General features: G+C 32.9%; 1 protein-coding gene across 2 annotated transcripts in view; it reads right to left on the minus strand.

The window, feature by feature from the left end:
• Positions 1 to 1,271: 1,271 nt before the first annotated feature.
• The window catches only part of LOC106084314 (probable helicase with zinc finger domain), a 61,362-nt gene continuing 45,422 nt past the window's right edge, over positions 1,272 to 17,211 (minus strand). For both annotated transcript variants that reach the window (XM_059361362.1, XM_059361366.1), the window contains exon 5: positions 1,272 to 10,082. In XM_059361362.1, the coding sequence (XP_059217345.1) occupies positions 9,292 to 10,082 (791 nt within the window). In that variant the 3' untranslated portion in view covers positions 1,272 to 9,291. The remainder of the gene's footprint in view (positions 10,083 to 17,211) is intronic.

The following is a 17,211-nucleotide window of genomic DNA, read 5'->3' on the forward strand; positions in this document are numbered from 1 at the left end:
ATATAAACTCAAAATAGCATTTAAAGTGTTTGTTGATTTAATTTTTAGCAAAAATATTTATATCTATTGTAATTCTAAAGTTTTTTAGCCTTTTGAGTTTTTTTAGTTTTGTTTATGTTTTTTTTTGTTTTTAAATTGTTTTTTTTTTTTAACTTAAATTTTTTGTTTTTTTTTTTTAATTTTTTTTTTACATTTTTTTTATTGAGTAGTGGCTTAATGAAATAGCTGAGTTAGTTTTGTTTTTATGGAAGATTTCAAATCAAAGCTACCTAAATTATTTTAATAAACACAAAATACTAATGCGTTATAAAATTTTAATAATAAGATTCTGAATAGTGGAGTGGTAAAAAAAAAAAGTTTTTTTTTTTTAAGAATAACAAGCTCATATACTTTGTAGGCGTGAGTTAATGAAGTAATGCAAGTTTAAACTAAAAGCTTATTCCGCCACGACTTGGAACAAGTGCACCATACCGTTTAAAACCTCTTACATAATTTGTTTGTTTCACTAGTTTTGGTCAATCCCATGGCAGCCGGTTGTACGTACCGGATTTACCAAATGAATTCCTAATACACACTGCTACTACACCAACAACAACAACACTTAGTTATGGTAGAAGGGGTATCGAAACTAGGTGTTGGAATTTTTGAAATTGTAAATGAGAACACAAGGGCGAAGTGCGTTTTTAGAAATTTAATTTAGTTATAGAATCATAGATTTTCAACACAGAAAACAAAATAAAAATCGGTTATAATCATGAAATTAATTGATCGAATTAAATTTTTTAATTGAAACTGCTTCAATCACGAAAATGATAATATCCATCACCGTTTTTTGAAAAAGTAATTGAAAATTTGTTCAATTAAAAACATTGCATATTCAATTAAAAAAAAAATGAAATTTCCAATTAATTCTTTCATTGGTCCAATTAAAAAAAATGATTGAAATTTTAAATTAATTTTTTAATTGATCCTTAAAAATATTATTGAAATTATTTGAAAATTCCAATTAATTTCTATATTTGGTACACAGATGTTTAGCTGTTGGAACATGAACCTGAGGTGCGTTGTTTGGGCAAATGTCCGTGGGCAACCGAAAAAAACTAGACTTTAAATGAATTTACTTGAGCATTATATTTGAAAATTTTTAAAAATACGATTAATAAATGATTGAATCAATTAAATTTGTAATTTTCAGATTCAATTAAAAAAATAATTGAATCAATTAATTTGTTAACTTAAAAGGATTTTATTTTTACAATTTTTTTTTTCTGTTTGGTAAAAGTCCCTTGGCTTAGTTCTTGGCCATAGATTGAATTTGGAAAGGAAAATTTCAGCAAAGGGTCAGAAGGCATTGAATGCCTTTTACTGCAATCAAATTTTGGCAAATTCTTACATTTAAATATTTGCTCTAGTATCAGATTCCGGACAAGGGCAAGCTTCTCGGTATGGTCGGTGGTGTATTGCAGCGCGATTGTACTAATCATTGGGAGGCACCTGGTGCGATGCCACTTCTATGTTTAATGTGTAGTATTTTGTATTTTTGGATTATTCGATTAATCGTTTATTTGAAAATTCAAGTCCAATGATTAACCGAACAAGACCGAAAGATTGATTGACAACTAATCGATTAATCGTTTAATATGTCTAATAAAACAAAACGGGAAATTTTTTGAGATCTTATTCTTCATATATATGTATGTCGATTTAAATTGTAAATCGGGAAAATTGAACCGATTTATTTGATCTTCCATTTTGAACTAAAGTAAAATATTTCCATCCCAATCGAATGAATTTTTACACAAGTGGGGCCCAAATGATCAACAATTCACATATTTTAAGCTCTCTTTACTTCCAAACGATTAATCGATTAACCGTCCCAAATTATTCGACTCTGTATAATTTTCAATTGTTCGATTTTTTGAAAAGTCATGAATAATCGAATGTACACTCTAGTGTGTAGCAAAGATAATTTTAGGCAAGATAAATTTAACAGGTAGGAGCAGTTTAGCCAAAAAAAAAAATTGGTGCACTATCTGTCAAAATCAGTATTAAGTGCAACTCTGATTTTGAGTGTGTTGCCAGTTCGCGCCATTTTTCGTTGGTTGTGTGCCTTATTGCTCTTAACTATAATGCACACACACACACAACCAAAACTCGTTGACTGATGGTGCACTTTGCGTGAAAAAATTGTACTCAGCTATTTGCTGTACACTACCAGGGTTAATATGTCTTGAATTTTAGGAACCTGTCCTTCTTTGGGTATGCCCAAAAAAAAAATTTATAAATGAAGGGTACCTTATATCTGAGAACTCCATAAAAATTTCTACTAAAATGCCGTTTACCCTTTTTAACCCGGGTACCGCCAGACCAAATCCAGAAAGGAAGACAATCTTCAAGACACCATTAGAGAAAAGTCTCCGGAATGTAGTCGGTCGTTCCTGGGGCATACCCATAGTCGAATCGAACCCACGACCCCTGCACTGATAATCCAAGCACGCTAACACCATCTCGGTTACAGGGGCGCCCTTTTACATGGCATAGTACCATACAAATGTTGCCAGCATAAGGAGGGGGAAACCACCGCTGAAAATTTTTTCTGATGGTACCGCCAGGATTTGAGCCCAGGCGTTCAGCGTCATAGGTGGGCATGCTTATAAATGCGCTATGGTGACCTCATTAACAAAAGCCAAAAGAGAATCAAAAACTTGCTCGACTTTTGTACACTGGTGGTAAAGATAAGTAAAGATTCATTATCACCGAAGGCGAAAAGTGGTGGCTCTTAGTTGTTATGAAGCAGCGGGTGCTGGTCAAAAGCCCAGCATCATAAACTGACATTTTGGGGAAGGTCTGGTACTTTATTCGAAGCTTGAAAAGAACGTAAGAACGACTGCGTAATCCCATTACACCAGAAAATGTCACATAATGCTTCTTTACTACAATTCCAGACCCCATGTAGTGAATGTGGTGGAATGTAAGTCAAAACAGGATTTAATGGAGGAAAAGGAAACACAATATGTGACTGTAGTGCAAATGCTCCATACGGCAGTCGCGTACTATCAGCGATATCGAGCGGAGAGCCTCAGTGTGAGGCCAGGCGACAACGGCTTTTGGACAAATACCGAGTGCCTATGATGATCGATATGACAAGGCGAGGTATTGGCGCTTTTAAATAGCCAATGGCCACCCTGTTTCCGCGGCGAACGAGCCTGCTCACCTACAAGAGCTTGACGAGAATCGCCACCTCCACATAAAAATGAGGCTACAACAACAACAACTACCGACCAAATGGGCCACATAAGCTTCTGTCTACAATGAGAAAGACCTTTAAAATTGGCAGTATCGCCACCATTAAAGCTATGAATATGAATCACGGCTTACCGTAAGCATAAGTTTATTACTATCTTCTTTTCTCTTATTTTGCCTGTTGAAGATTTTAACTATGCAAAAACTGGTCAAGCGTTAGTAGGAAGTGGAAAGTCATAGCGGATAATACATAAACGATAAATTGATTTCTAAAGAATTCCAAAAAAAACGCATAACTTTTTTTCACATCGCATAGTTTACAAAATTTCTTAAAATTTGTAACGAAATGTTTTTTTTTTTAAGTACCAGCTAAACCGTAAACTCACTTTCACTTGGTATAGAGTTTAGTGTAATAATAAAAAGTTGCCTGTTTGTAGTCGAGCCTGAAAGTAGATGATGATATAGAACAGGACTGACCTGAGCCTCGGGTTGGTTACTAAGTTTCGAATGTGAATTTTTTTTCTATTGCCTTTAAATTTACACTGTGTAACATTTCAATGGAGGATTTGTACTAAATATGAATCTTAATATGCTTGTAGGAACTAATAAACTGTCTATTGCTCACATATAAAACTAGGATTAAAATAATTAAAATAAAATTAATGCAAAAATTTAAGGATCCTATAACAGATTTGAATGTGGTTCAATGTATTTCTATATTATATTTGCTTTATTTACAACAGGACATTCAAAAGCGTTACACCTCGAATGAATATAAACAGGCAAAGCCATATAAGATGGCATACCCAGCAACTAAATTGGGATTGTTTAACTAACCACTTTAGTTATGCTACTCCTTATACTGGATATGATGAAAAATGGAGTTTTCGACTGATTCAGCTTTTGCATGGTTTGCTTAAGTTGTAGCAAATAGTTAATATTGTCTACACTCGGATAGCAAAATCCTTACTAAGACCCCTAAACATTAAACAACATTGTTGCTACTATTAACGACCTAAAGAGTTTTGACGAAAATGAAATTTTTTCCAAAAATACTTTTTTACACGTGTATTGGTTTTATATCACGAAGCTTGGTGTTATTTTTCAAGCGTTTCCGTAATATTTGGGCAGTGAACAAACCTAAACATAAGCGCTTCAAACAATATTCCACAACATTGTTTTATGATTTCCAATAATACCAACAATGATAAAACCAAACTCAGCTTTTCATTAAAGTCCTATGGCCGTATTTGTGAAAAAATCTTAATGTAGCTTTGAAATAGTAAAATGGTTACTGAGCGGGTTTTGCTTAATAACGAACCAAGTGTTTATTAAAAAAAAATATTAGTAAGTTTTGAAGTGGTCATTGAAGACCTGTCTATTGGCATTTGGCTTTTTGAAAGCTTTTAATTGAGGAAACCAATAATACGTCAGAAGGAGGTCATCTCTTTTTGAAAATATTAAGAACAATTCGTTTCTCAATCGTATTTCTAGTAATCCTTGCTTTTTTGATACATAGAATATTGATATAAGGGATTACTGCTGCAACAATATTTTAATCCTAGTTACTCACTGAAAGGGTCTTTTTGTACCATCGTTCGAGAGAGTCTATTTTATTCTATTTATAAGAACCCTATTACAACTTGACAGGTATAGAATATTTGAGCAGGCCGAAATATTCTATACAATTTCGCCGTTATATTTTATTATTAGTCTCTGAATACCCTAGAGCTTAATTTCACAAATTTGAATTCGAAATTAAAATGTTTTATTAAAAAAATAATTGATTCAATAATTTTTTAATTGAATCTAATATAGTTTCCAATTACAAAAAAAAAACTCATTATCTTAACTGTGCTATTGTAATTTAATATCTTTGATCCTAAGTCTTATATGCAGTAATATCCAAAAGATAAGATCTCATAACTCTGCTTTGTAAATATGAACATAATAATGAACCAATAAAGATGAAATTGAAATCCAATTACAAAAAGGGATTGCTAATGTTGCCTTTCCCAAGTAAATGAGTAATCGATTCAAATGTTTTTATAGGCAGAAAAAAAATATATAAAAATCGGTTTCAATCATGAAATTTATTGATTCAATTAATTTTTTAATTGTTGTTGTTGTATTAAACTGTTGTTGTATTACGAAAATGAAAATAAATCACAGTTTTTGAAAAAGGTAGTTGAAAACATTTTCGATGAATTTTTTTAGCAGGTCCAATTAAAAGCTTTATTGAAAGTTTTTGAATATTTCAAAAAATGTTTTAATTGTTCTAATTAAACAAGTGGTTGACATTTGTAAACTAAGACATTAAAATAAATAGTAATATTTTCAAGTACCTTTCAAGTAAAATAAAAATGCATTAATGTTTTATATACAGAAAAAAAAATTGGTTTTAATCATGAAATTAATTGATACAATTAATTTTTTAATTGATACTGCTCCAATCACGAAATATCAAGCACTGTTATTGAAAAAGGTGGTTGAAAAAATAAACAACTAAAAAACTTGTTAACTCAATTAAAAAATGATTGAACATTTTGCAATTCCTAATTATTTTTTTTAAGGTCTAATTACACAAATAATTACAAAAAATTTTTAAATTTTCAAATTTTTTTTTTTTTTTTAATTAAGTTTTAAAACTAAAAAAATCAAGTTCAGCTAATAAAAATTTATAAAAAAAAAGTAAGTAATTCAATACAAAAATGAAAATTTATGTAACAAATTAGTACGTTGACAACGCAACTGAAGTTGGTTTGCCATCCATAATCGACCCATAAATATTTTTTTAATTGAATTAATTAAAAAATAGATCATATTAAAAATGTTTAACAGCTCTATTCTGAATAGCAATTCCCTGGGAATTTATTCCCTACTCCCTTTTCCCCTATTCTGAATAACAATTTACTGGCAGTTTATTCCCTTTTCCCTTATTCTAAACAAACTTTGAAAAAGGAAAATACCTCCCAGGGAAAAAAAGTAGCTACTCTGAATCGATATAAAAGAGAGAATGAGATGGTAAAACTTGGCAAAAATTCCCCCAAAACAAATGAAAGGGAACTAGGATAAAAAAAATTAGCAATTTTATTGTTTTTATAAAAAAATGGTACCAATTCTTATTATTTATGAACAATTTAAAATGTATGGAAATTATTTTTCACTTTTTCATCAAAATCAAGTACCAAATTGTTGAGTTATCCCGGTTAAAAAAATGTCATGTACCCACCCACCATAGAAGATTTGCTTAAGTTTTTCAATTTATTGGCACTCAGTTCCGTGTCGGATATTTAAAGGAGGTTCCTTATCATTGAGCTTAAAGTAGAATCGCACTCAATGATGTGCAAGAAGTCTTCTGCCTGTTACTTAATGGAATGTTCGTGGGCAATTATTCAAAGATACTTGGCGCCACATTTGGCAGCATTTACTCCACAGGAGTAAGAATAAATCCATAAGTCGCTTTTCGGCAGCACTATGTCCAGCAGCCGTCCCAACCACCAAGAAAAGCGGCCGCCGCCCGGAAATGGCAATTAGATCTTCAAGTTCTAACTCCATAAAAGTAGGCCTTTAGATTATGATGATGGCGTATCAGGCATTTATGACAATGAAGGAGAAGCAAAGCTCTATATTACGATTCAGCCACCTTAAGCAATTAATTCCGTGATTGAATCTGATTATTTTTTTTTTTTTTCGTAACATCGTTTAAACAACATTTTTTGAAAATTTTACGCATTCCATTTATTTTTTAGAGCAATAAAAAATTTTTGGAATATTTCGAACACATTCAATCACTGTTTAAATTGGATCAAATAAAAAACTTGACGAAAATTTCACATTTTTGCTTTTTTTTTAATAGAATACACATTTATTTAATTGAAAAACTTTTTAACTTCCTTTTTTAATACTCGTGATTGAAGCAGTTTCAATCAAAAAATTATTTGGATCAATTTCGGGATTGAAACCAATTTTTATATATTTTCAGACATGAATTTTTCGAAGAAAAAAATTGAAAATTTCAATAATTTTTTAATTAGACATCAATTAAAAAATTAATTGAGGATTTCGAAAATTTTCAATCTTTTTTTAATTGAATATAAAATTGTGATTGATATCTTTTTCGTGATGGCAGCAGTTTAAATAAAAAAATTATTTGAAGCAATTAATTCCGTGATTGAATCTGATTATTTTTTTTAGGGTGTGGTAGCATTTTTTAAAAAGCATTTTTTTTTTTTGAAAATTTTACGAATTCTTTTATTTTTTAGAACATTAAACAAATTTCAATCATTTTTGAAATTGGAACAATTAAAAAAATTGTCGAAAATCTCACAATTTTATTAATTTTTTTGTATGTTAAATCATTTTTTAACTACCTTTTTTTTAAAAATAGTGATTGATATCTTTTTCGTGATTGAAGCAATCTCTATTAAAAAATTAGTTAAATCAACTAATTTCGTAATTGAAATTGAGCATTTTTTTCGATATAGGAGCGTCCACTTTTTTAGAGCAATTAAAAAATTAATTGAAAATTTCGAAAATGTTCAATCACTTAGTCGGAAATTTGAAAATTGTAATATTTCTTTTTTATTGAAAAAACTTTTCAATAACCTTTTTTAAAAACGTTGATTGATATAATCATTCATTTTGTGATTGAAACAGATTCAATTAAAAATTTGGATGAATCGTTATTTCATTGATTGAAAACTTTTTTTCAAATTTTTCGGTATAAATCGCTTAAAGTAAGAAAATGTGGTAAAAATGAATTAAGGATTAAAGTCTTACTAATTCTGTTTTGATGCTATAATTGACCAAAATATTTCATTTTATAAAATGTTATTATTTGGTGTTATTTTCATACATCACATCGAAATGGGAAGACATAAAACTCATTAAAAAAAAGATAATAATTAGGGTTTTCTAGTTTTGAAAAATTTTATATATACACATTCCTATTTTTCAGTGATTTATAGCAAGATTCATTGTGAAAAAATATTTATTTGGGAAAAATTGACATAAATACAGAAAGAGTACGACTTTAAGTCTAATTTTTACTTATTTTCTTTCAATTTGTGCCTTTTTATATGAAATTTCTACTATTGGTGTATTCAGAGAATCTAGAATATTTTTTTTTAAATTCCATCATTTCGATTTGAAAGAGTTCTCATTTCTATTATGAAAACAATACCAAAGAGACCCCTTAAATGAGTCGCTTGAGGTTTAAGATGTTCTTCAAAAATATACCTTAGTATAGTAGTATTAAACATATTGCTGACAATCAAATAATTCAAGGATAAATCTAGCTGTAACTAAATCTTAATGAATATAAAGCAGAACCCTTCAAACTTTTAACCTTTCAAAACTACAAAAAAATCATTCTTTAATACAGCCCTTAGTGTTTTTTCTCATGTAATTCTAGTCTATAATGTTACCTATGTTATAGCTAAAATATTTAATTAAATCGTAATTCATAACGTGGGGGGAGAACAATCTTAGTAGAAAATCAGGTCAACATTGTCGACATTGAATTTCAAACAAATAAAAAAAAAAAAACAAACAAAGTTTAAAGTTTTAAGGCTTTTCCCCATCGCTGGGCTGGAGGCTGAATGAAATGAGGTGCAGAAATGTATGCTTAGAAACTTTACTTTAAAGTTTAAAAGTTACAAAGTATAGCTACAAAGTTAAATTTTATAAATACCAAAGAGTGAATATACAAAAACGATAATTAATTAAATAATTTCAAGTGAACTAAAGGCTAAACTAAAATTATTTAAAATTAATTATAGTAGTAAATAAGAGATAATAATCCATTTTTTTTTCAATTGCCAAACAAATACTAATCGCTATCACTTTTCATTTCAATCCCCTACATTCTCGTCGCCATGCTCAGAGTCATTGTTTCTGTTTCGTAAACTTGTCCTCATTTGTCTTAGGTTTTCTCGTGCTAACCCAACTAATTATACAATACATTCACATACATTATAAGGTGAAGATATTTTCAATGCATCGCAGCCAAAGCCTTTTACTTCTTTTTCGTAACAAATGAAAATTCTATTGAAAATAATTGTAAAAACCATTCGTACCTTGACCCAGCTCCCTAATAGCTGCAAAGGGATCTTTATCCCCACATTCACCATTGGCGGTGCCGCCTACATTTAAACTCAGGCCCGCCAAGCCATTGCCAATGCCACCACCACCACCACCAGCACCAGCGCCCAATGCGTTATGTGTAAAATTATGATGCTGGTGTTGCTGTTGCAATGTGGATTCTTGTGTCTGAGGTGCCTGACTCAGCACTGCTGCATATGTTGTATTACGACTATCGCCCGATGTCGAAACTGCATTTCCGCTGCCACCTGCACCTGCACCACCAGCACCGCAGGCGGCATTACTCGTCTGTTGATAGTTAGGTGTATGAAAGCTGTTGGCTACGCCATCGGCTAAAGCATTAGCAAAACTATTATTGCCCATAAATAAATCCATGTCACCACCTTTAATGCCAGCGGCATTGAAATTATTGTACAATAATTTCTGTAATGTGGCATTATTCTGTTGATGTTGTTGATCCTGAAAAAGTGCTTCAATAAGAGTGCTAGAACCGGTCGTCAAACCTGCAAGTATGTCATTGGGACTGCTGTTTAAAATATTATCGGGTGTGGACGATGGCAGCGAGTGACCACCGGTAGACGATGTTGAATTGCCAGCACTATTAAGATTGTGACCATTTCCCATTGTAAGGCCTTGGCGTCTATAAAGTGGAACAGATGACGAATTCGATGATGTTGAACCAGCGGCGGCCATATTGGGACCCAACATGAAATCTTTGCTATTCAGCAAAGAATCTGTAGAAAATAAAAAAAAAACAAATATGGGTTAATTACATATTTTGGCAAAATTAAAAAAAAAAAAATATTGTATTTATTGAAAACGAGTAAAAGACCTTTAAGGCCGAGCCGAGTCAAAAAGCCTAATGGTTAGAGATCGTAAATGGTATCGTAAATACCTGGGTAGTTACCCATTTATACCAACAATTTTGCAGATATCTTGGGTATAAAAATATTTTCCAAACAATTGTTGATGTTTTCGTATTCTTTGTATATAAATCTGATCTTCTGATCTCATAAAATCGGATTTTAGTTATATATAGCCGCTATATAGACCGATCTCTAGACTTAAAGTCTTGAGGCAATAAATTGGTCATTTTTCAAAATAGTTTCCAAACAATTTTTTATGTTTTCGTATTTTTTGTATATAAACCTGATCTTCTGATCTCATAAAATCGGATTTTATAGCCGCTATATAGACCGATCTCCAGACTTGAATTGGTAATTTTTCATCCGATTTCGATGAAATTTGGCACAGTGAGTTCTGGTGGACCCCAACCCATTTCTATGAAGTGTGGTTCAGATCGGACTATATTTCGATATAGTTGCCCTTAGACCGACCGCCCGATCTCCTGATATAAGGTATTGAGGCCATAAAAGATCAATTTTTTACCCGAATTCGATGGAAATTTGGCACAGTGTGTTCTGGTAGACCCCTACCCATTCCTGTCAAATGTGGTTCAGATTGGACCATATTTAGATAAAGCTTCCATATAGACCGATATTTACCGATATAGTGTAATGAGCCTATAAAACAAGCATTTTTCATCCTGGTACCCCTCTTAACCTTTAACCTTAAGTTTTTGTTGAATATCATCAAGTTCAGACTATATTTGGATATAGCTGCCACATAGACTGATCCCTCGATATAGAGTATTGAGCCCATAAAAGGAGAATTTTTCATCCGATTTGGATGAAATTTGAAACAGTGCGTTTTGGTACCCCTCTAAACATTTTTGTTGAATTTCGTCCGGTTCGGGTCATATTTCGATAGACGGACGGGAGGACATGGCTAGATCGACTGAGAAAGTCGAGACGATCAAGAATATATATACTTTATGTGGTCTTAGTCGAATGTTTCGAGGTTTTACAAACGGAATGACTATATTAGTATACCTTTATCCTGTGGTGGTGGATATAAAAATTGTCAAAGGCTTGGACACACTAGAAAATGGTATAAATCTGTTGGTGCATACGAGAAATGTATGTTTCTACATTTACATAATAATTGCTCTAAAATTTTTTGTGTAAACTACAAAGTTGAGATGCAGATACCCAGTCAACTAAAGGTTCAGAATTCGGTCAGAAGCCGGTACGAAAGTCGGAAAATTTATTCGAATTCGGAAGTCTATCTGAATTCTTAACGAAATATATATGAAGTGGTTGACACAATTTCGGAACGAAATGTCTGAGGGAAATCTGATGTTTCTGATAGAATTCATAACCAAAATTATGGGAAATTCGACCGTTAAGACTTCTGACAGAATTCTGATGTTGAGTCTTAATGAATATGGATGTGTTTTCCGACTTGTCTTATCGATTTTTGACCGAAAGTATACAGTTTAACCTCGATTATCCAGGCCTCTATTAACCGGTTACCCTTGTAAACCGGCATGCAGAGCTTTTAATTTTGAACCTCTATTAACCGTGCTTTACCTCTATTGTTCGTGCTTACCTCTATTAAGCTAGCCATAGACGAACGATTTGTTGGTGTGATTTGCAAATTTATTGCTGCGATTTATTGCATACCGTTTCTCCACACACGCTCGAACAAATCATAATTCGGCTGACGTTGAAGAGTAAGCATATGCTACGAAGCGGATGATGTTCATTTTGTGTTTGAACTTCGGTTTGTGCTTTTCTTTTCTTTTCTTTTTTTCTTTTCTTTTGCGCATCTTCTGCAGCTCCCTTCTGTACGTTGTTCGTAGGCAATTATATTTTTTTTTTACTAGGTCCACCGAAGCATTTTTATCAACCTCTTTCCATTTTGTTACGAGTTTTTCCCATGATTTTTGTTTTTCTAATTTGTCTTTATATTTTTCACTTTTTGTTTGCCAAATGGCATTTTCATTTTTTAACACATCAAAAAATTCTATCATAAAGTCTTTGCTTGCCATTTTTTGTGTGCACTACACGACCTTTCGTTACAATGGTTGAAGAGCAACTGAAATGGCAAAATGGCTTAAAATTTGCGCAGTAGCCCACACACGTATGATTTGTTTGCCAACAAATTGCAAGTTTTTGAAAATTTTCAAAAACTTGCAATTTGTTCGCAAACTACCCCACAGACGTAAAAACGCGACCACAAACCCAACAAATTGCTCGAATTTATCGTTCGTCTATGGCTAGCTTTATCCGTGCACCACACACATGATTGTTTGATGTAAAATTCTGGGATTCCCCTTTTTATTTTCAGTTTAAGGTGAATATTAAATAAAATTCAGTTTCTAATTGAAAGTTGATCGGTCAAGGTGTTTGTTCGAAAATGGCTCCACCAAAAAAAAAGAGACAAAAGAAAGCACGAAAAGTTTTTCGATTCAGGAAAAACTAGAGCTGATTAAAGATCAAAGTAGAAACATGTCCATTGGTTTGTTATCAGAAAAATATGGTGTTGACAATAAAATGTGCGCGATTTAATTAAAAAACTAGGAAAAAATTTTTAAATTTGCCTCTATAAATGGTTTGAAAAAAAAGACACACTAAAAAATGTGAAAATCCAAAAGTTATTTCGCAACATACAGTTGGTTTCGCCAAGAAAGATCCAAGGCATCCCCAATTTCAGAATGTGGTGATTATAAGGAGGCCATCGTGGCGCAGAGGTTAGCATGTCCGCCTATGACGCCGAACGCCTGGCGTGAACATCAGCAAAATTTTCAGCGGTGGTTATTCCCTTACTAATGCTGGCTACATATGTGAGGCATTCTGCCATGTTAAAACTTCTCTACCAAGTGGTGGCGCTATGCGGCACGCCGTTCGGAATCGGCATAGAAAAGGAGGCCCCATATCATTGAGCTTAAACATTAATAGGACTGCACTTATTGATATGAGAGAAGTATCCCCTGTTCGTAAATGGAATGTTCATGGGAAAATTAGTTAGTCAATAATCAGCCCAATTCTGAATTCTCCCTGGGAATTAATTTCTCCCTCGAATTCTGATTGTATTGAGTTGAATCCTATTCTGATTGTATTGAGAGAAGAAAAATTTGGGAGAGGGAATTTCGAAAACAGCTGTTTGGCTTCAGCTGTTTAATTTTGGCTAAACGTTTAACTATTATTTTTCGGAAAAAGTAACATAAAAGGGAATAATAAGCAAAAAGTAGTAAAAAGGGTGTTGAAAAAAGTTTTAAAACATGTTTAGTGTAGCTTTTGTAATGTTTGTTTTACTTTTTGTTGTTGTAGCAATTTGTCACTATATTTCTGTGTTGTGATAACAACTTTCCGTCTTCATCCAACAATCGTTGGCTAAAATGAGATGCTTTCAGAGTGGTTTGGTGGACGTTGGCGTTTTCCTTGTCAAAATGAGTGTAGGGGGCTGTATCTACCGGATCGTTCTTGGGCAGAACTACTTTAGTGAGTAATATAGTGGTTTGCTTCTACTACGTCGTCGTGAATGCTCTGGTGGTCTGTCTGATATGCTGCTTTATCTAAAGACCTACATTTATGCAGCTAGAATTTGAATATCTAATCGACATTTCCTGGCGGTGGCCGCTTTTCTTGTTGGTTGGGACCGCTGCACCTAATGCTGCCAAAAAGCGATTTATGGATTTATTTATATCCCTATGGCGTTAATCTTGCCAAATGTGGCCTCAAGTATTGTTGAGTAATTGATGGTCTGAAGTGTAATGTTGCAAATTTGCCCAAGAACATTCCATTAAGAAACAGCCAGAAGACTTCTTGCATATCAATGAGTGCTGCCCAATTTTACTTTAAGCACAATGATAAGGGACCTCCTTTTAGTACCACTTAGTAACATCTCTTTATACATATGGGTCTAGGAATATTCAAATATGAACCACATATTTTGATACCTATGTATATCCCATGTCAGCCGGTTATACGTTCCGGATTTACCCAATAAAGTCCTTCATCGGAAGGGCTGCGGCCTAAGTGTACAACACACTGCTGAAACAACAACAACATGCCAATGTATATTCATATACCAATTCTAGAATTCTCGTATTTTATTGTCAATAAACCTGAAAAACTTATGCAAACCTTCTGTGGTGAGTAGATGACATAGAACCTAATAAAAATTTGTACTTGTTTTTGATGAAAGTGAAGTGAAAAATAATTTCCGTACATAATAAATTGTTCATAAATATTGTAGTAAGAAGTAAATTCATAAATTTTTATACTAACTCCCTTCCATTTGTTTAGGCGAATATTTCCCAAATTTTATCGTCTCATTCTCTCTTTTATTTCGATTCAGAATACCTACTTTTTCCCTGATAGACATTTCCCTTTTTCGTAGTTTGTTTAGAATAAGAGAAAAGGGAGTAGGGAAAAAAAAACTCCCAGGAAATTGTTATTCAGAATAGGGGAAAAAGGAGTACGGAAAAAACTCCCAGGAAATTGTTATTCAGAATAGGGCTGTATAAGTCAACCACTCTGTATTGAAAGTGAAAATCTGTCAACTGAACAAATTTATAACGCCGACGAAGTGTTTGCCTCAGACTTCGCTGCGGGGATTCCAAAGTCGACTTTCGACTTTTTGTGGGAAAAAGGTCGAAGTCGACTTTCAACTATTAAAAAATAGAGCTAGCAAAATATCAATGGCACTATCGAAATTTTATATTTTTTACTGAATATCGATTCATATTTTTCCGATGGATACTATCGCTAAAGTTAATTTTTTTGAAAAATTAAACAAAAATAAGCAATCCGACACTGAATGTATACTTTAAGATACATTGCTCATATGGAGGGCGCAATCTTCGTCCGATTAGGATAACATTTTGTACAATAATTTCTCTCATGACTTCCAACTGACCTTACTAAACATGGCATGGTAACTCACAAATGTTGCCAACATTAGGAGGGGAAAACCACAGCCGAAAATTTTTTCTGATGGTCCCACCAGAATTCAAACCCAGCGTCATATGCGGATATGCTAATCTCTGCACTACGGTGGCATCCTAATCCCATACTAATGTAGTCCCAATTTTTGATATTTTTGTTCTGAAACCCAGATTTTTTTCCATTATGTCTAAAATTTGGCAAACTACTTTCGGCCTGGCGAAAGTATATTCCAATCCATGGACGATTCGATTAATATTTTATAGTAGCTCTCATATATTTAAGGTACATTTCACAAAGAGATTTTTGCATCGAATTTAGCGAAGTTTAAATGGAATTTAGAACAGAAAGACTCCGATTTGGGGCAGGCGGTCTTTTTTGCTGTTTAATGGTGACGACAACAACAAAATTTGAAAAATGGTCTTTGGTAATGCCGGATACATAAAATCGGATAGAATAGAGATATTTTAGGGTTTCTTTTTGAGTTTTATAGGGTTTTTGATTTTTATATAAGTGATTTCTCGTATGTGCAATAAAATGTGATGTTCTACTTGGGGTTAACATTCAGAAAAACACTAATTGGAAGTCGGCTTGGATATATACCATTTCAAGTTTTAATTAAAATATGATATATAGCGGGAATGTAGAAACTATTGAAATTCGGAAAAAAAAAATGCCATATTGGTGTTAGAAAGCGGGGTGGGGTTTGGTATAAAAATGTGCCAAATTTTGGATTTAAAACTTTTTCTTAATACCTCCCCTTATGAAAATACAATACAAAGAAATGTTTATACCTTGATGGAAAACGTTTACGTAGAAAAAAAAATAAGTATTCTATTAAGAAAATTTTGCAAATTTTGACAAAAAGTCGAAACGTTGCTTTGTGCTAATGCAGCTGGGACACACAGATTCAAACTGATGGTAATAGGAACAAGTGCCAATGCAAGAGTATTAAAAAAATGTTCCCAAGCTAACTGTTATTTATATTATCAATCAAATAAGAGAGTCTGGGTAACACTAGAACTTTTCCTCGAGTGTTTCAGCCACAATTTTGTGCCAGAATTAAGAGAACATCAACAAAACATTGGTTTCGATAGGAACTGCAAAGTGCTTTTGCTTTTAGATAATTGTTCATCACACCCAGATGTAAATGTTCTGAAATCGCAGTAAAATTTTTTTCACCGAATTTCACTTGCTTAATTCGAAGCTTCAAATGCAATCACCGAAAATTAATGGTCCAAAAATTTTTGTAATATTAAGACAGCTTTGTGGACAGCTGCTGCATATTGGGACAAGACCACAAGTGTTACGCAATGTTTGGAACAACCTGCTGTCCCAAGATGACGAAAATACAAACTATGCCGCAGTTGTACAATCAGACATTCTAATACCGCCTGGATGTTCTATTGATGACCTCTCAAAGTGGATCGAGTGCGATGTCACATCCTTTGCTATTCTATCTGATACCGACATAATACGTATGACAAATCAAAGCGAAGATTACAAGACTAATGGGGATTCCGAAGTGAGAGACGAAGAAAACTCAAAAGACCCAGAAATACTCATATTGGCTCAAGCAATAGAGGGATGCAGTGTTCTTTTAGAATTTCTTGAAAACAATAGAATTCTAGAAATTTCAGAGTCAGATGTAATACAGGTACATCGCACTCAAACAAATCTACTCAAACTAAAAATACACGCTTAAAACCCAACAACACTTCATAAGTACTATAAATAATAATATTTAACATATATTATACAACGGTTGCCTTTTATATTCCAGGATAAAAGAATATAAAAACAAGTAAAAAGGCGTTAAGTTCGGCCGGGCCGAACTTCCCACCACCTCGGGAATATACGTAAACCACTTTTCATCCAAATCCGGTGAAAATTGTATACCTTTTGTCCCAAAGTAGTTATATCAAAATATGTTCCGATTTGGACCAAATACTTATAAGTACAAGTCATTGTTCAATTGTGTATAAAAAAATATTGGTCTTTTAAGTAGCTTTATCTAAAAATAAACCGATCTGAGCTACATACGACACGGATTTCGAAAAGCCTAACAAAG

This window comes from Stomoxys calcitrans, chromosome 1 (genome assembly GCF_963082655.1).
Source record: "Stomoxys calcitrans chromosome 1, idStoCalc2.1, whole genome shotgun sequence".
NCBI classification, from domain to species: domain Eukaryota; kingdom Metazoa; phylum Arthropoda; class Insecta; order Diptera; family Muscidae; genus Stomoxys; species Stomoxys calcitrans.